Source organism: Rousettus aegyptiacus, unplaced genomic scaffold, assembly GCF_014176215.1.
Source record: "Rousettus aegyptiacus isolate mRouAeg1 unplaced genomic scaffold, mRouAeg1.p scaffold_m13_p_10, whole genome shotgun sequence".
NCBI lineage: Eukaryota > Metazoa > Chordata > Mammalia > Chiroptera > Pteropodidae > Rousettus > Rousettus aegyptiacus.
In genome coordinates, this window is record NW_023416285.1 from 54,242,529 (window position 1) to 54,263,742 (window position 21,214).

At 34.9% G+C, this 21,214-nt stretch overlaps 1 protein-coding gene across 1 annotated transcript in view; it reads left to right on the top strand.

Moving 5' to 3' along the window:
• The window catches only part of TMPRSS11F (transmembrane serine protease 11F), a 55,217-nt gene extending 34,955 nt beyond the window's left edge, over positions 1-20,262 (top strand). Inside the window, exons 4-10 of the mRNA XM_016159665.2 lie at positions 2,713-2,780; positions 4,427-4,590; positions 6,864-6,902; positions 7,444-7,645; positions 12,401-12,660; positions 16,517-16,659; positions 19,419-20,262. Coding sequence (XP_016015151.1) covers positions 2,713-2,780; positions 4,427-4,590; positions 6,864-6,902; positions 7,444-7,645; positions 12,401-12,660; positions 16,517-16,659; positions 19,419-19,577 — 1,035 coding nt within the window. The 3' untranslated portion in view covers positions 19,578-20,262. The remainder of the gene's footprint in view (positions 1-2,712; positions 2,781-4,426; positions 4,591-6,863; positions 6,903-7,443; positions 7,646-12,400; positions 12,661-16,516; positions 16,660-19,418) is intronic.
• Positions 20,263-21,214: the final 952 nt, after the last annotated feature.

The window sequence follows — 21,214 nt, forward strand, 5'->3', positions numbered from 1 at the left end:
AAAGTTTGTGCATAAAATAATGCAAACTGAAGATTCGAATAACAATACAAGAGCTAAAAAGATGATATAACAACATGAGAGCTGCCACAGTACACAATATAATTGTCAAATATATGACTTGAATGGTCAGTATTTTAGGAGTTCAAAAAAAGAAAAGAATTCATTTGAGCTGGCAGGAAGCTTTCTTAAAGAAGAGAAAGGGAATTTGTTTTGTTGGTGTATTTGCCCTCTGCTGGTACATATTCCCCAGACAGTAACAGGAAGTCTGCAGAATTTGCCTGACTTGCTTTCATGGGTGGACCTGGAAAGGGATTCCCTAGGTGACATCCAGTAACTACTGATCTTTTTTATGGGAACTTAATTTGCATGTAGTTCCCAGTCAAAGCGGAAGGCACAAGCTCAAGCTTGCTGGAGACAGTACTGAGTATACTGTTAGTAAGAGCCACATGTATTGTTTCAAACATGTTGTTTTGCTTTTTAATGCTGGAGATCAAACCAAAGACTACAATTGGTATCTGATTTTAAGGTGAACTTTTCCATTTTACCATGATCTTAGATATCTTATTTTAAATGGAATAATCACTAATAAAATGATCCGTTCTTAGGATTGGATCATGAAAAGGGAAAAATACAATTAATTTTTGTAATTTGGACTAAGTGTAATACTAATGAGTTCTCAGTAAAAAAATATAAACATAAGTTAAATATCTCCATAAATAACTTACAATAATGATTACGTTTCTGGAGAGGATCAGTTCCCTTAGCCCTGTTAAACTCAGAAGCAGGAAAAAAGTAAGCTCCCAAGAGGTTATTTTTTTATGAGGTTTAGAGTCAGGAAATAAAAGATGTACTGAGACCTTCTTTAAGGGTTCTTGCCCCATGCCCTCTCTCGTCTCACCAACCCGAACACCTGTTGTCAAGTACAGAAGGAACTCAGGACTGTCAATGTCACTTAACGTACTTAAGAACATAAGATCTAGAGCCAGATTCCTTGAATTCATATGCCAAAGCCATTACTGTCTTTTTTTTTTTTTTGGTTGTTGTTGTTGTTGTTGTCTATGCTTTATTTATAATTTTCTAACAACTTTATGAGATAACTGCTGCATAATTCCACTTTTAGAAATGAGGAAACATAGGTACAGAGAAGTCAAATGATGTTTCTAAAATCATCTTCTGGTAAGAGAGAGCGTTAGTAGTTGACAATGTGCTTAACCATCATGCTAAATGCTGGAGATACAAAGGTGAATCAGACACACTCCCAGCCATCACACAACTCACAGTCTAGAGTGGGAAAAACACAACTGCAAACTAGCATGATAATTACTGCAATAGAATCATATGTAAGATGCTGGAGTGTTCACCTTTGTCTGAGGAGGACAAATCAAAAGTAACTTGGTTGGCACTGGAGTTTCTGAAAAATAACAGAATTGACATTGAAGAAATTTCCTGGGGTGGGGGTGGGGCGGGAGAAGTGTATTGTTGGAAGAAAGAAATGAATGTGCAAAGTCACAGAGGTGTGAACCTTGTCTAGTGGGCATAGGAAAGAACAGGTCATTCATTAGATAGAGAATAGGCTTTGGAGGTGGGAGTGGGCAAGGGCCAAGAGAAGGATTTGCACTTTAGAAATATCATCCTGGTGCTAGCATTGTGGGGGGACAACGGAGGCGAGGAAAGATAGACTAGAACCACATACAGTTGTAAGTGAAGGGACTACTCCAAAGGCCTAGGCACAGATTTTAAGGGAACTTATTTTAGACCATTACAGTGGGATTGAGGGAAAGGAGGTAGAATTAATATTTAGGAGCTAAAATCTACTGAGTATTGTTGCTAGCTTAGAAAAGTCAGGGGGAAGAAGGAATCTCATGGGGAAGGAGGCAATATCTCCCCTTGCCGGAGGACATAGCAACTGAGGGGCAAGATTTACCACAGAAGTGGGCCTCAGGTAAATTTATGTGAACCTGTTATTTCTGACTCTCAATCTAGTGTTTTTTGTCTCTAAGGCAGCTCCTCCACAGTCTTTTGGGAATCAGGACCCTTTAGGAAATCAGTGTACTGAACATCCAAAATCTTTCAATGGTTCAGACTAGAAAAGCTGAGTAATAAATTGTTGATAGTATGGAGCACAGTGAAACTTATTTCTAAACCTAGTACCAGTTGCAAAAACCTGCCTGCCACAGATAGATGACTAGCAAGTGAGGATGTCAGAATCACAGAATAAATATTACATTTATTAAATAAATAAAATAATTAAAGAAATCAACAAATTAATATCAATAATGAACTATATGCCATATTCGAGAACAAGGAAAACTTAGAGTGGGCTTTCTTAAAAGTGAGGATGCTGCCTTAAAAAGAAGCACAGATATTTTCATTCATTTGATGAAAGTCAAAGTGAACATTATAAATAGCTTACAATATGTCAGGCAAGGTGTGAAATGTATGACATATATTATTTCATTTAATCCTCAAAACAACTTTATGAAATTGATATTGTGATTATGATTGTGATTACAGAGGCTTAGCAAAATTCAACAATTTTGTTAAGGTTGTTCAGTTCTGTAAGAATTAGAATCTGATTTAGTCTTACCACTGTGAACAACCAGTTCATATATCTAAGAATAAATTTAAATCCTTGTTATTGACTCAAGTCTCTAGATAAGACAGGGTAACATTTTTCTTAAGACTAATACTTCTTAAAATTTTTCTAATCAGATGTCTAGGATATTTCAGCGTTCTTCTGGAGCAGGTCGGTTTATCAAATCTCATGTTATCAAAATAAGGTATGTGAACTTGGTTTGCAACTTTAAACTAGTACCATTAACGAACAATTGCTCTGCTTCCCTAGGCAAATCTTTGCAGGAAAACAAAGATTTCATAAATTCTGAGCAGCCCATCTTACACTGACTGCCTAGCTATTTCCCATTACCAATAGAAAGATGTAAAATGCTCTATGAAAAGAGACAATATCAATTATTAGATTGAGGGGGGGAAAAGGTACTCTCCTAGAGAAAAAAATACAGGAAGAGGAGGAATGGCGCTGCTAACACACCCTGCTCCTTAAGCTAGCAGCTCAGTAAACTTAGTTCCATTCTTTTTGATTGTTCTAATGAGCCTATGAGTTTCTCTGCAATAAGGTTTTTCTTTACTGTCTTCGTATTTCTATTAGTATTTTTAATGCTTTTATTTTTATGTGCTGATAAAAGGCAATATACATAAATTGAACATACACTTGTTGTCAGAGGCTAAAATAAATCACTAGAATCCATTCAGAATATGTGCTCTTTATGTCATTTATATCATCCAAAAGCTTGACATTTATTAGAATAATATATCTTTTCTACCTATTTTGATTAAAGTTTTAAAAGTATTTCTGTAGATATTAACATATAATATATACACACATATATATTTATAATACTTGTCTGCTTACTTCTTGATAATAAATACACATGTTTAAGGAGACTTTTTTTTTCTTTCTCCCCCAGCATTTTCCCCCTCCCTAGTTTTGTTTCTTCCTTACTTTCCTTCTTCCTTCCCTCTTCCCTCTCTTCCTTCCTTCTTTCTTTATATGTTTCAGATTAAGTTGATTCTCCAAAGGTGACTAGAGGCTTTCTAGACCTATACCTTACAGTATAAATTAACATATTTGAAACTTTTATCAAAATATTTCTTTTTATAACTGCTTTCGCTAATCATTCACTTATCAAACGTATTAACTGACCATCAAACCCCAACGTATCAATGGTTTAACACAATAAAGGTTTATTTCACTTCAGTGGTTCAGTTCAGCAAGTCAGAAGTGTAAGCAGGGGAAGTACTGTAGGGATTGTGGAATTGCCCACTGGACCTTCTGCATCTGGTTGGCAAATAAAGGAAGAGTGAAGGCGTGGATGATGGTATGGGAGGTTTTCAGGGGTCAGGCCTGGAAGTGGGGTCCCTCATTTCTGTACACATTCCATTGCCCAGAATGTACTAGAGAGTTTCAATAAACTGCAAGAGAGGCTAGAAATGAAGTCTATATCTGTGCTCAGAAGGCATAGGCACTGGGCTTGGTGACACAAAGCATTGTCTCTGCCACACCACTACTGAAGAATAATGATGTTGATTACAACTTTGGTTAAGAATTCCTTGAAAAGCTAATCATTTAAGTGCACAAAAGCATTATTTCATGAACATCTCCTTCTCCCACAACCACCTCTAGACTATAAGCTAAGTAAGGGCCAAAAACAATTTTTTTTTACCTGTGTATCTTAGCCAGTGTTTCTAGAGATAATGTAAATCTGATATGCACATATGCCATCCATTGTTTCTTTAAAAATTAGTGTGAATGTTAACATTTAAAAATAATTAATTGTTAGAGAACTAGCTTTATTATCTCTATCTGTTTTTTTTGTTTGTTTGTTTTTTTGTTTTTCTTGATCTTCAGTCCAGATGAAAATGGTGTGAATATTCTTGTGGTGCTCATGTTTCGATACCCATCTACTGGTAGTGCTGAGCGAATCAGGACAAAAATTGAGAATATTTTATATCAAAGTCTAAAGACAAAACAGTTGCCTTTGACTATAGACAAACCATCATTAACACTCACATGTAAGTTCTTTTATCATATTCATGATTCCCTTCCCTTACAATCTTCTCATAAGAATTTAGGTCAATGTATTCTCTCATTTTAAGAATTCATCCCTGATATACACAAATCAGTGTGGAATAAAACTAAAATAAAATTTTTCTATAAGGTAAAGTTTAGCTTTATGAATATTTGTTTTATCTTTGATTTGTGCCTCTGCTTTGGTTTCTTAAAATTTTTCCATGTATTGTCTGTCATATTAGATCATTTCAAAAGCATAACAGAGTAGGTATTATTTTTACTATTTTAAGGAAGATGAGATTCAAGGAAGATGTAAGACATGGGACTAGCAAGCCTTAAGGCCAGACCTGGCCCAGGTATTCTAACTCTCAGAGAACCTTACAGGTCAGTTCTGGGGGTTAGCTTTCACAGTATCAAGGCAATAGACATCTTTATTAAGGTTTACCCCTGTAGAAAGAATCATTGATGTAAACTATGAAGCTCTCTTGCTTATTTATAATTTAAAATATTTTTTCATTCATCTCTTCATTTATTCCTCACAAAACAAAATTAGAAAAAGCTGTCATTTTGTTTTCCCCCAAAAGTGGAGGAAAATGAAGTTCAAAAAGTTTATGAAACTTAAATTACCTCAAAGCTAGCTGGAATCTTAGCTGAGAGGTATTTCTTTTTCTTTTTTCTTTTTTTAAACCAATACATAATTCGAGAAAGCAAAATAATGTTTCAAATAAGATTATAGCGCCACGACAGGGATTTTGTCTTTTTATTTTCTTACCTCTCCTCCCAAACTCTAGCATGTCTCACATACCATAGGTGTCTCAGCTTTGTTCATTGCTGCAGATTATTTCCAAGTTCAGTTACGTCTGATTTAATACCAACAAATACAGTTTGCTCTTTTAACCTGAAAGTATTTACCCTCCCAGCAACCATGAATTTAAAAAACAGATTGTCTAAAGTTAATTTCTATGCTGTTAGAAATTAGAAAAACCCTTTAAATATATTTTGATGTGGAATTGCATACACTTTAATGACAACTTTTTCAAGAAGTAATTAGAAATATTGAAGAGTATGGTATCCACTTTTATTATCTATCAATTATATTCTAAAATAAAACACAGTATTTTCCAGGACTCTATAAATGGTGATCTCAAATTAAATCTCAATTCTAATAATTACCCCAATGCATGATCATGTATGTTAGTGTAAAACATTTATCATAAAAGAGATGTAGAATTTATTTCTCATTTTATAATTAAAAAAATTGTTTTTGCTTTCTTGGTCATGTATGCTGAATTTTTATTAAATAGGTTGTTTTAATATCAAAATAACTATTCTATGACCATACTCAATCAAAATTCTACTGCATGTATATATATATATATATACATTTTATTTTATTTTTTTTTTTTGCTACAAACATATCTCTTCTTAAAAAAGAGAAGTAAAATGTCCAGGAAGTCTCTAGTAGGATTTGGGACTCACATCTCTCTCTTAGGAAAGTCAGTGTTCCCAAGCAACTTATTATACACTTCTGTATTTACTTTCTAACAAAACAAACAAACAAACAAATAATAAATAAAACACCAAGCCACCAAAAATCCAATAAAATTGAGTTTAAATAAACACAGAGAGAAACATAAAGTGAATGAAGAGATTGTGGTGTGGGTGGGGTCCCTGGACTGGCTGTTTATGAGAGCTTCATGCCTGATCTACAATCTTTCACTTTATTCACCATATGTTATAATATTAAAAATATCCTCAGTGGGCGAAGGTTATCAACCAGAACTGACTGAATTTCCACCCTTTGCAGACCAGGGTCTAGAAATTGGGCTGCAAGTGGTATGTGATGGTTTTAGCTGTCTGGAGTTGCGCTTTCAACAGGACTGTCAGCACTACTAACACACACAGGCTAATACACTTGATATAGTGAACACCAGTTGTAATGGGAATTGGAGACTGTTTCTTTAAGTTACACTAGAACTCCCAAATAAAGCAATCAGGGACATTTATCCTTATCATTCTCTCTAATTTCTTAACTTATTTTTCTGACTTCTTGGCAAAAGTAAAAAACAAAATGCTCTTTTTATTTTAAAGTAAAATTATATATTTTGGACTACATCAGAAAGTTATTTATAACATGGTTATGAAAAATCTCATGCCCTCTTGAAATATGGATGCTTTGGATAATAAACATTTCTTATAGTGATCATTTGAATAAAATTGCATGAATATAAGAACATATACTTCTACTAACTAATTCATGTTTTGTTTATTTCAGCTATCGACAGCAAAAAGATGAGAAATCTTCTCAACAGCCGTAAGTTCCAAAACTCACATTTAACTTTCTCTTTTATAGCAAAGATAATAAGTAAAAGACAAAGGAAAGTTATATAGAATTTACCAAGGTTTCTTTTTTTTCCACTGAGGTATAATTAACACAATATTATAATAATTTTAGGTATACAACATAATTATTTAATATTCATATATAATGCAAGATGTTCACCAGAATAATACCAAACTGTTTTTGTTCATTTTGTTTTTGTAAGCCAAACACTTAGTCTTTTTATTATTGTTTATTATTTTTTAAACATTTAAATTTATAAACTCTCACCAAATACATTTTAAATTTTGTGACTTACATATTGTAAAAAAAATTACACAGTATTTCTAATATTATAACATATGTAGAATCAGTAGGACCCCTACAGAATAACCTCGGAGACTGAGTGCTAGGAAGGGATTAAAGAGTAGCAGGTGCAATGGATTATCTAAACATTGATACCCAGTGCAAGTCAAATTATGCTTTTCACCCCTTCCTATTCATGAAAACAAGTTAACATATATTCCTGTGACAGGCTGTGGAATAAGGATGACATCTTCAAACATGCCATTACCAGCATATACTTCTACAGAAAGGATTGTCCAAGGAAGGGAAACAGCTATGGAAGGGGAGTGGCCATGGCAGGCCAGCCTCCAGCTCAGAGATGGTGGTCATCAGTGTGGAGCCAGCCTCATCAGTAACACGTGGCTGCTCACAGCAGCTCACTGCTTCCGCAAGTAAGTTCACCAGGGCTGTTAGCAGTTGCCATCAACTGATTCAGTGTTTGGGAAGAGTGCAGTCTCACCAGCTTATCCTTTGCTCCATTATCTTTGCTCTGTCCCCTAAAATGCATTATACTTACTCTATGCCCTATTCATATTCATCCCCTCTCCATTCTCAGTAGCTGTGATGTTTGGTTTGTATCATTTTCATGGTTCTTACCATATATTTTTTGGTATCATCGTGATACTACCATTATCTTTCCTACTATATCATAAATTATTTTAGTATGAAGACTATGACATTGGACTGTTTGTTTTTTCGTTGTTGAATTGCATGAGTTCTTTATAAATTTTGGATATTAACCACTTGTCAGATGTCTCATAGGCAAATATCTTCTCCCATTAAGTAGATCATCTTTTCATTTTGTCAGTGGTTTCCTTTCTGTGCAAAACTTTTTAGTTTGATGTAGTCCTGTTTGTTCATTTTTTTTCTTTTGCTTCCCTTGCAAAAGGAGATATATCATAAAAAAAATAGCAATTGCTATGTCAGAGAGTTTACTGTCTATGTTTTCTTCGAGAAGCTTTATGGTTTCAGGTCTTACATTTAGGTCTTTAACCCATTTTGAATTTATTCTTGTTTATGATTTAAGAAGGTGGTCCAGTTTCATTTTTTGCATGTACCTGTTCAGTTTTCCCAATGCCATTTATTGAAGAGACTGTCTTTATCACACTGTGCCTTCTTGCCTCCTTTATCATAGATTAACTGACCATATAGACATGGATTTATTTCTTGGCTCTCTATTCTGTTCCATTGATTTATGTGTCTGTTTTTATACCAGTACCATGCTGATTTTATTACTATAGCCTTGTAATATATTTTGATATCAGGTAGTTTGATACCTCCAACTTTGTTCTTCTTTCTAAAGATTGCTGTGGCTACTAGGGATCCTTTATGGTTCCATATATATTTTTGGATTATTTATTCTAGTTCTCTGAAAAAAAGGTCATTGGTGTTTTGATAGGGATTGCGTTGAATCTATAGATTGCTTCGAGTAATATGGTCATTTTAATGATGTTGATTCTTCCTACCCATGAGCATGGTATAAGCTTCCATTTATTTGTATCTTCTTAAATTTCTTTTTTCAATAACATAATTTTCTGAGAACAAGTCTTTTAACAGCAAAAAACACAAACAATACAATTTAAAATGGGCAGAAGACCTGAACAGATATTTCTTCAAACAGGGCACACAGATGGCCAATAGACATGTGAAAAGATGCTCAAGGTCACTAATCATCCGATAAATGCAAATTAAAACCACAATGAGATATCACCTCACATCCGTAAAGTTGGCTATCAGCAATGAATCAAAAAACAACAAATGTTGGTGAGGATGTGGAGAAAAGGGAACTCTCATACACTGTTAGTGGGATTGAAAATTGAAACAGTTACTATGGGAAACAATTTGGCAGTATCTCAAAAAGTTAAAAATAGAATTACCTTTTAATCTAGAGATTGCACTTCTGGATATTTATCCAAAGAAAACCAAAACACTAGTTTGTAAAGGTCTATGCATCTCTATGTTCACGGCAGTGCTATTCACAATAGTCAAGATAGAGAAGCAGCCTAAGTGCCCATCTATAGACAACTTCATAAAGAATTTATGGTACATATATACAATTGAATATTACTCAGCCATTATTAAATGAAATCTCATCATTTGCAACAATGTGGATTGACCCAGAGGTTATTATGCTGAGTGAAATAAATCAGACAGAGAAAGATAAAGATACCACATGATTTCACTTACATGCAGAATCAAAGGAACAAAAGAAATGAACAAACTAAATGAAAACAGACTTAAATACAAAGAAAAAACTGGTGACTGCCAGAGGGGAGGAGGGTGGGGGGCTGGGTAAAAAAGGTGAAGAGGTGAAGAAGTACAAATGAGTAGTTACAAAACACTCACAGGGATTTAGAGTATCACATAAGCTATATAGTCAATATTACTGTAATCGTTGTGTATAGTGCCAGATGGGTGCTAGAGTAACCAGGAGGTGGAGGGGAAGAAATTAAAAAAAAAAAAAAAGATTTTTTTCAATGATAAACTAAACAAAACAGTAGTAGAAGAATTGGAAAATAGGTTAGCAGAAAGACTGAACAAATGGAGAAAAAGACTATTATACGTGTAACAAGTTTAAATTCTTCCATATAGTCAAGGAGAAAATTCAACTGTTTCTGTTTCATTTTGTTTTGTTTTGTTTTGTTTTGTTTTCAGTTAATCCCTCTGTCCTTCCACTCTCAACATCAACTATCATTTTATAAATAAGAAAACAAAATCAAAGGTATCACCCTAGAAGCTCTCCCTTCCAACTGCTTTATTTAAGAACCCCAATGGGCTTGTGAGGACCAGAGAGGTGTATAGATGGTTGGAGAGACCTGCCAACTTGTCTCATTGTCCTCACAGCATGGAAGACCAGTCATATAAGCCCTGAGAGGAGCAATCAGCTTGAGCGTTCACAGTTGTAGCTCTTAAAACTCAGTTCATGTACACAGATATACACAAGGCACTTTATTGCCCCAGAAGATAAGGGCACACCTTCTTTACTTCCTGAGGTTTCAGCATCAGGATATAGAATTTTTTTTTTCAAACTCTAAAGATAAAAGCTCTGAATGAAGCACTGACCAGTGACACTGTTCACAAATCCTTTCTAGGATACTATCTTTGGTGAGTCTAGCAGGCTCTTGACAGTCTTTCTGACAGTAATATCCAAATAGTTCCAAGTTGCCTACACCTTTATTTATGGGGTAAGTGTGTAATAGAAATGACCTAATGAATTTAAGGTGATTATCTATCACTCATGAGACAAAAGAAGAGAGACTCACTTACACATTTATAACCCGCAAAATAACTGGCATCGTGCCTTAAGTTTCACTTGAGTTTCACTAATTTTTTTTAAGGTTTTCTGATTTTTTGTTCAATAGTGTTCCAGTCTTCACATTATTATTAGGAGTGTCATCCATTTTAGTTTATTACTTAGCCCTGCTTATGTTAAAAATAATAAATCTGGAATATTAATTTATTAACTAGTGAAGAATATAAACTAAAGTGATTAAGGTACACATCTTGGCTGGTCTAGTACAGTCTTTGTATGCTGACAAACTAAATGGGAATTTGCCACTGAGGTTGATAAAATAGAGATAACTGGTGACCTTGATAAGAGAAATTGTGGTCATATGATAGAGATGGAAATGAATTGAAGAGAGAATAGAGAAGAATTGGACTCAGTGAGCTTAGATGCCACTTTCAAGGAGTTTCAAATGAATGGGAACAGAGAAATTTGACAGATGAAGGTGGTTGTGGACTCAAAGGAAGTTCTTAAAATATAAGTGACATTATAGAATATTTTATGCCAATAGTAATAATCTAAAAGAACTAGGAAAGGTGATGATCCTGGAAATGGTTTATTGCACAGTTAACAATTTTATTGCACAGTTAACATATACTGTTGTGAAAGAAAAATACAGGGTACTTTGAAGACAATACCACAATTATCCAGGGTTTTTAAATTTTGTTCCTCCTCCCCTATGGAAATAGTGTATTTTTTAAAGACCATGTCTAAGACAAATTTCAGTAACTTTATGCCCATAGAAAAGGGTCTTACTCTTTGTGAAATGGTGTGGATGGGGAAAAAGTTCTTGACAAGAAAGATATCATGAGACTTGAGCCAGGTCTCTCTGACGTTAACCAGCTGGATATGTCCCTTACCTGGGCAATTCAACTTCTAAGTCTCAGTGTCCCCATTCACAAACAGGTTGGACTGGGTCTATTATAGGAGGCTTCATTTCTGGTTCACAATGCCTGAAGAGATGGGATGTTTCTATTTTATGTGCTCAATTAGTTTACAAGCTTCTTGAGGACTGAAGACATGCATATCTTGTATCTTATAGTATTCGAATGAAAGTGTTAGCCCTAAGATTTTAGCTTTGAATAAAATCTTCCTTTAAAATATAAATAAGTAAAACAACTGAGAGAAGAGCCCTTTCCATTTCCTGGTTCCCGCCCCAGGGCTCCACCTGCTCATCCCTGGGGCAGTGCCTAGTACTTTGAAAACCACTGATCTTTCAAGTTTTTATTACACTTACACATCTAAGATTCATCAATACAGCAATCCTGCATGCACAAGGAAATCCCCTTTTTTGATTTTCCTCTGTGTGATTTCCTTCTACATAATTTTTCTCTGGAAAGAGAATTTCAAGTTTCTACATATTTCTAGTCATTCTTGATGAAGATAATTAGAAGAGCAAACAGGAGGTGATAAGTGAGTCATAACATAAGAGTGGATGAAGTGTCTAATACAGAGGAAGAATGCCCGTTGGTATATATAGTACCAAAGCAAATTAATATCTACACATTTCATTGAAAGTATAGAAAAAAGATAATCTGACAAGTTTCTAATAAACAAGGAGTTAAATAGTGGAAATTAATTATATAGTACCCATTATTATTATTAATCCAAATAAAGTATGGAAATTTCATTTAGTTACTTTGCTTTTTTTAATTTTAAAGGAGTAAAATATTTTTAGCTTTCATACTCTCACTTATATCATCGGTGTTTTTCACCTCTTTTTAAAATAAGGTCATCAGCAGCAAATTCACCAGAGGGATTTTCAGGAGCATAATCCCAGTAGTTGGGGAGAAATACAGTCTCAATCTTTTTTAAAGTATAAAGTTTAGTATCAAAAATTTTACCTTTTAATGTTTTGCAGAAATAAAGACCCAAGTCAATGGATTGCTACTTTTGGTACAACGATAGCACCACCCGCAGTAAAACGAAATGTGGGGAAAATTATCCTTCACGAAAATTACCATAGAGAAACAAATGAAAATGACATTGCTTTGGCTCAGCTCACTACCCGAGTTGAATTTTCAAATGTAGTCCAGAGAGTTTGCCTCCCAGATGCATCTATAAAGTTGACACCTAAAACAAGCGTGTTTGTTACAGGGTTTGGATCCATTGTAGATGATGGTGAGTATTCGACCTAATTTACTTAGTACAAATATGTCTTAGGCTGTAACGAGCTGTCTTAGGGAATCCTTTTTTAGAGTGTGTATAAAAATAGTGTTGACGCTTCCAGTGTGTTTGGCCCTGAGCAGAACAGGGGACTGTGAGTTAAAAGGTTAAAGGAGGAAGGGAAAAAAATGTCGTAGATGATAGAGTCTCGGTTCATTCCTCTGGCGACCAAATCAAAGTTGTGATGGAAACAAGGAGCAGCAGCAAAGAAAAATAAGCTGAGATCTTGATGAACAACTAGGAGAAATCTAAGAAATCACCCTGCAATGGCAGAAGGTAGGATGGGGCGAGGACGCAGAGCTGCTCAGTCTCCAGAGACTGAGTGAGACAGGGGCTGAGGCAGATGCATCTTAAAGGGGCCGCATCTACGAGTGAATTTTCACGATGATGGAGTTGCATGCTCTGAGCACCATTGCCGATTCCACTGCATGCAGGGGGCACCAGAGACTTCCAGGGAGACATTGTCGGAGTGAGGACAAGACTTCCTCTGTACAAGAAGTGCTGGCGGTATCCAATGTTTTCTGTTGACCCCTCCCCACTCCCAGTGTGCAGACACAGTGCTGCCATAGCCAAGATGTCATAAAACTGGATAACAGAGGTCCTTCCACTCAGAGGATTCCCTGAAATTCTGCCTCCTCCAATTCACAGCCCAACCCAAACCACATCCAAGTGTATCCTCAGTGAGTTCAGGTGTTCCTTGCTGAGCAGCACCTAGACTTACACTAGAGGCAGCTGGCCTTGGTTTCTGGAGTGGCCTTTTGAGGCAATTATAAGCACAGTATCTGTGGATTGCTTGCTGAATCTTAACAGGTGGTCCCAGAGAGGCAGAGGCTTGGGCTAAATTTGGCCTGCAGCTGAACCCTTCTCAGGACCTTTCCACAGTACACTTACCACACAAAGGCACACTAAAGATACTGGGAGATTTAGGAGCTTTGCTTAGTATATAGAAACAGACACAGAAAGGCAGCCAAAATGGGAAGATAAAGAAGCAGAAACCATATGAGAGAACAGAACAGAGACCCAGAAATAATGAAGTCAAGTAATCTAACAGTTGCGGAGTTCAAAACACTGTTATAAAGATACTCAGTGAATTTACAGGAAGTGCAGATGAATTCAGTGAGAACTTCAACAAAGAGATAAAAAACATAAGAATGAAAATGGAAATTATAAAAGGGAACCAGTCAGAAATGAAGAACACACGATCTGAGATGAGAAGTATATTAAATGGAATAAACAAAGGAATGAACAAAGTGAATAAAGAAAAGGATCAAATAACCTATCTAGAGGATGAGAAAGCCAAGGACATGAAATCATGATGGCAAGAAAAAAGATACCAAGACTGTAAAAATAATTTAAGGAGCATATGAGACACTATTAAGGGTCCAAATAGCTGTCTGATCGGCATACCAGAAGAAAATCAAGTGTTGAACAGCTATTTGAAGAAATAATGATGAAAAGCTTCCTTAACCTGGTGAAGGAACTGGACATAAAATCCCAGGAAGCCCAGGGAATTCCCAAGACCAGGAATCCAAAGAGGCCCACACCAAGATACATAAGTAAAATGCCAAAGGTTAAATACAAAGAAAGAATATTAAAAGCAGCAAGAGAAAAACAGATAGTTACCTATAAAGGAACACCCACAAGACTGGCAGCTGATTTCTCAAAAGACAGAAAGGCTTGACAGAAAATATTCAACAGGATGAAGGCCCAGGATATACAACCAAAAATACTTTATCCAGCAAAGCTGTCATTTAGAGTTGAAAGACAGATAAAGATCTTCCCAGACAAAAATAAGCTAATGGAATTTATCAGTGTTACAGGAAATGTTGGAGGGACTTCTTTAAAAAGAAAAAAACATGTATCAAAAACAGGAATAGAGAATAGTAACAACTACATTCCTATCAATAAGTACCTCAATTGGAAAAGAAGTAAGTGCTCCAACCAAAAGATAGAGTGGCTGAATGGATAAGAAAATGAGTCTCCTACACATGCTGCCTACAAGAGACTCACTTCAAATTAAAAGACACACACAGACTAAAAGGAAGAGGATGGTAAAAAGATATTGTTCTGATGGACCTGGAAGGTATTTAAGTCAGACAGAGAAAGATAAACATTATATAATTTCACTTATATGTTGAATCTAAGGAATAAAAAGAACAAACTCATCAAAAACAGACTCGCAAATATAGTGGACAATATGGTGACAGACAGAAGGGAGGGGGATTTGGGGGGCTGGGAAAATGGGGCAAAGGGTTAAAGAGGTACAAATTAGTAGCTGATGGATGGTCATGGGGATGGGGAGCACGGCATAGGGAATGCAGTTAGAATTAATATATTGGCTAGGTGGAGAGTCAGGAGAGGAAGGGAGCAATTGGGGAAATTGTTTTATGAACTATGTAGATGTCTAACCAATGTACTGTTTACTTGAAACTAATTTAAGTAAATAAATAAATAAATAAATAAATAAATAAATAAATAAGAACATATGGGTTTAAAGATGGGAATGAATAAATTTGAGAAGAAAGACTTTGTATATCAAACATATAAGTTAAAGGAATCAGGTACTTATTCTTGAGGATTTCACAATTAATTGAAGCAGTGTTGACAAAGGAAAAGGCTAATATAGAAGAAAAAAAACAGTTTTAGGTCTATGAGAAGGTTCGAAATGGTATGGAAGTACAAGGGAGTAAGTAATTCCATATCGTACCTTTCCCATATGTAAACACTCCTGGTTAACATGTACTTCAAACCACAATCTTTCTTGTGATTGTCTTTTATTTTTTGCCTAAATTCTTCTCTGTTTTAATTAGCATTTATACTAATCATAAACATGAAAGTATTTTGTAAATGTTATGAGAATTTCAATTTTGATTAGTTAATAGAATTTTTATTTCTTCTTCTGTCTCACTTAATATGAGGTTTAAAAGACATCAGTTCCAAAGATATCCAGAATAAACTAGGAGACCAATGCTAATGTATCATAACCTGACTTTTTTTTTGGACTTAATTCTATTATATGTAAGATTTATCAAATTCTCTATGCATCTCTAACCTGAGTTTGTAAGAGGTTGTTATAAAGCTCCTTTAGTGCCCCCTTGCCTTACCGCTAGCCTAGGGATACTCACTGATAGTTTTAATCAGGAACCCTAAACTACTTCCTTTCCTTCACATATTCAATTGTGCAGTATTGTCTCCCCCTAACTCCTGGCACTACTCTGTGCTGGCATCAGATTGCTAGCATATATTAGGCATTTGTTCCATTTCCCATGCTTTAAGACACCCTTAAATAACACGCTACAGCATAGAATAGAACAAATGGCTCTGTGCAGCTCATAGCCTGGGTTCTACTTGAATAGCTTTTGGAAAATTGGTCAATTTCTCCAAGCCTCAATTTCCTTATATGAAAAAATGTGCCAGTTGGACAAGGTCAGTGTAATGGACCTGTTCACGAAAAAAAAAGTACACATACACACATACACACACACACACACACACACACACACACATATATTGCATGTACTTTTTTTGGGGGGTGCAGGGGGAATATCCATGCATGTACTTTTAAGGGTTCCAATAGTTTTTGAAGATCCACAAATATGACATAATACCAGGGCATATATGTTTATGGTTCCCTGCATGTAGACATTTATGATGCAGAAAATAAAACCAGGCAACAAAATAATAAAATAATATTGTGCTTTTGCTCATACTATTTATGTGTCTTCCATGTGTCTTCCATGTTTTAGTTACAATTATATTTGAAGAATCCATTTTTTTGTTGTTGTTTTATTTTATTTTGTGTATGTAATAGGACCTACACAAAATAAACTTCGGCAAGCCAGGGTGGAAACCATAAGCACTGATGTATGTAACAGAAAAGATGTGTATGATGGCCTGATAACTTCAGGAATGTTATGTGCAGGATTCATGGAAGGAAAAGTAGACGCATGTAAGGTAAGTCCAAAATCAAGATCAAAACATTAAAAGGAAAATTTTCATTAGCTATTTCTAAGTTTGGCGTATATTTCGTTTGGAAGCAAAAAAGAATGGCATCCATTTCATCAAGGACTCAGTTTACTTAATAATTATAAAACAAAAATTATTATATTGAATGTTTACCATGTGCCAAGTGCTACGCACTTTTTATTCATTATTTTATTTATCGAGATCAAAACAGTATTATAATTATCTGTTTTAGAAATTAGAAAATTAATGTCTGTTGCTCCTATTTCTGGTTCATATAATTACTCTTATAGTCTGTTGTTATTTTCTTAAACAAAATTGAAAACAAAAGACAAAGAAGCCTCTCCTCAGAAGACCATTTTATTCAGCTCTGTCATTATCTCTCATGTATCTTTTTTCATCTCTACCTTCGAGTCTCTCCCTTCTTGTCCTTCTCATTCTATAATGATTTTGACACTAAAACAGTTTTCTTCTTCATCTCAAGCCCTGCAGTATTAACACTAACCCATTTGAATGCTGAATTCTTAGTTCCTAGATCCTCTAATCTCCAGTGATCTTCACCCCTCCTCAGCCACCTATTTTAGGCACACACCTTGAGCCTTGTCAACTCTTTCAAGTTAAGAAAAAAAGGAAACACAAGTAACACTTGTTTGACCCGTAATGCCTCCAGTTAGCACCCTATCTTCTCTTTACCATCAAATATTTGGAAAAATGTTTATACTCATTGCCTCAATTTTCCCAACCCCTACTAACATCTCAAACCACTTCTATACTGTTTCTACCCTATCACTTCATGAAAAAAGCATTTCCTGTGATTTTTCAATAACTTCCAACAAATGATTTTTGATCTTAATTTTTTTAACCTCTTAGCAGCATTTAACAATGTTTACTACCTTGCCTGAAATATTGTCTTTCCTGGTTTGTAATAATTTTCATCATAAATCTCTGTCTGTTCCTTCTCCATCTCCTTTTCAGGATCATTCTCTTAATCCCAGACATTAAATTTTGATCTATCCTGTGTCTGTTCCTCTTTTTTCTCTCTACTTTATCCCTAGAAGATCTAATTCTCTTCTATAGCTTCAATTATCATTTTTGCAGATGATAATTATCTTCAGTATAAATTCACAAATTTATACTTTTAGCCCCAACCATCCTTTTAATCTCCAGACATATTTTCTACTCCACTTGGATATTTCAACAGCATCTCATTTAAAATGTTGCACCTGATTTTGCTCTTATTTCCCTCTTCACCTGATCTTCTTCCTATGTTTTGTTTCTCTGTGAATAGCATGCCCTTTCTATTCTGTTAAACTAGCCAGAAGACTTGAAGCATTCCAACTTTCTCTCCTTACCCCTTATCTAATTGATGACCTAATCGAATGGTTTTACCTCCTTAAATGTCTCTTGATCATCTCTATCCCTCTCTATCTTTCTCTTTATATATCTTTCCTCCTTTCCTCAACTGCCTCAGCCACATTAGCCATCTATCTTATCTCCTTGTATTCACTCTATGCTCCTTTAGTCTAGAATGTTTTCTAACCAGATGTAATCTGATCATGTCAATGTCAACACCCTCTTTAAAACACTTCAGTGGATAACCTTCATTTTTATTTTAAGATGAAAAAATAATACTTCTCAAAATGATGCAAAGGGCTCCACTTGGACTAGTCTCTTCCTACCTTTATATCCCTATCGCATACCACTTGCTCCCTTACTGTCTTTTCTTCAGTCTCTTTTTTATTTAAAGGCCCTTGACTGTGCCAGTCATGCTATTCCCTTTACCTAGAACATGTTTTTTTCTACATTTTCCTTTTCATGGTTAACTCTTCTTCCTTTAGATATCAACTTGATTACATCTTGTCAGAGGAAACTTTCCTGGCCTTCCTGACCAGTCAAATTACCCTACTGTACATTTCTATAGCACTTCTCACAGTTGAATTTTGCATTAATTGGTGGGCTTATTTAACATTGTTTTTTTTTTTTTTTTTTTTTTTTTGACCTAAACTTTAAGTTCTATGGCATATGGACCATTCACTTTTGGTCATTACGATATTCTCAATGTCCATCAAAATGCTTGGGACATACAGTAGAAACTCAATAAATAGTTCACAAAAAAAATAAAGAATGTGGAAGAGGCACAGAGAGGTTAAGTTCTTACCCTAGGTTACACAATTAGTAATTAATAGAGCTGGGCCTGAAACTTGGCAATTCAACTACTGAGATGACACTTTTAACCTCTACGTTTATATCTGTTTATTTAGTTAATTTTCCATGTTCCAAAAGAAATTTCAGGGGGCTTATATAAAATTCAGCAAACAGACATAAATTTGAGTTAGGTGAATAAAAGAAGACCAAGAATAGGTGTATAAAACATAAGGTAACAATATTCAGAAGAAATCATTGAAAATTTTCATCTGTGCACAAAAACTAACCTCATACTTTATATATATGCTTACCAAATGATGCATAAATATATAATCAAACCAGCAAAAAAAAATTCAAGAATGCTGAACCAGAAATAATGTAACTATTTCATGTGGATGTTAGTCTTCCTAAAAAACAATGCGCTTTAGAGTTTAACACAAAATTTTAACACAATTGAGAGAAACATTATATAATAGATATCTAGTCTGGTTGTATGTTTTATCTATTGATTTCTTATTTTTCTGTGGAAGAGATGATTACAATGACCTTCCTACTGAATTAAATTAGAGTTAAAAATTTTAACTATGTTTTTGTTCTTTCTCCAGGGTGATTCTGGTGGACCTCTGGTTTATAATAATCATGACATCTGGTACCTTGTTGGTATAGTAAGTTGGGGACAATCATGCGCTCTTCCCAAAAAACCTGGGGTCTACACAAGAGTGACTCAGTATCGAGACTGGATTGCTTTAAAGACTGGTATCTAATGGGCATTGTTTATGAATTATATTTGTGGCACACGGAGCTAAAAACTTCTACATATTGTATATTATTTATATTCATGTGATTTGGATCAGTGCTTTTGCTGGATGTCAAGAAATTCTTCAAACTCAGACAAATCTAATAGTTGAGGTGACTTTTGTGACTAACCTCTCTTTCTTCCCTGAGGGAAGAAGACACAGCAAATGACAGGTAACACTGATTCCTCACTCACAAGGGCAACTGTTTGTGATACTTAATAATAAAATGAATATTTATAAATGGGTTCGTCATTGGAAGATGAGGAACATCATTTTCCACAGGATATGAAGAGCTTCCAGGGCTGCTGAAAATCTTACCTCATATAATACCTGAAGCACTTGAGATTCTTATAGCAAAAAATCAAACAATAGTCTTCCCTGAGGATTCAGGGCTTCAATATTCTAGCACTAATGACCGGACATACTCAATGGTTAGAATGGAGAAGCATGAGATTTGCAATATAAATTGAACTCTAACCTGGGTTTATAAATAATAATGGAACATTATTATTAACCACAAGAATTGCCATTTAAAAGATGTTTAAATGTATCTGAACTTGCTGTTAACATTGCTTTAAATACACAAGCACTAGTTTCAGGATGCATGTTGTATTGTTAATAGGCATTTCTCATTTATTCTGAACAGCATCATTAGTTGGTGTTAGGCCAGAAATGAGAATGAAAAAGAGACTCTTGGGAGCATTTTCCCTTGGTTTAAAAGAACATAGAAAGAACTGATGAGACCTAGGCCAGCAGAGTTGGTTGCAGATGATTAATAACAGGACAAACACTCTAGATTTTTGGTGGAATAAGCTATCCAATTGTTTATTTAGAAATATCTACATTAATACATGGCAACTGGTGCTTTTATAAATTTTCAGCTTTTGACAGTTCAAATGTCTATCAAAATGTCAAGTTGGGAGAGCCAATTTGCATAAAGCACTAAGGACAGTGCCTGACACATATCGCGCACTATAAAAGTGTTTGCTATAATGGAAAGCAAGTCTCTGTGAATTTTAAGATAAATTAACTTAATTTGTCAAGTTAGTTAATGACTTTGGGGCTTAAAACTGCACAAAATCTAGTGGTGAAGGGTACAGGCTTTGGAATCAGGCTGCCCAAGCTTGAACATTGGCTGTGTCATATATGAGCTATTTGACCTTCAGCAGGTTTCTTAACACCACTGTGCATTAACTCTTTCCTCTCTACAATGAGAATAAAAATAGTACCTACCTCATATGGTTGTTATGAGGATTAAATGCATTAATGCAAATAAAGCACTTGGAACAGTGTCTGCACACAGCAGGCTGTCAACATCAACTAGCTACTATTAATTATGATTTGTGTGCTTTAGACTTGATAATAATATTCTTTTAAAAAAATGTTCCTTATGTCTTTAAAGTCATGTAATTAATTTCAGAATACTTAAATTACACTGTAAAAAGTTTAAGTGAACCACTAGATTTTCAAAATTGCTTTTTATGTCTCATTAATATATTTTGAATTATGTCTGCTTGTAGACATGTAGTTATAAAATGTGTGGCCATCTGGCCTCAGAGTTGTGACTGGAAATGCAACTGTATTATTCATCTCCAGGCCTCTGA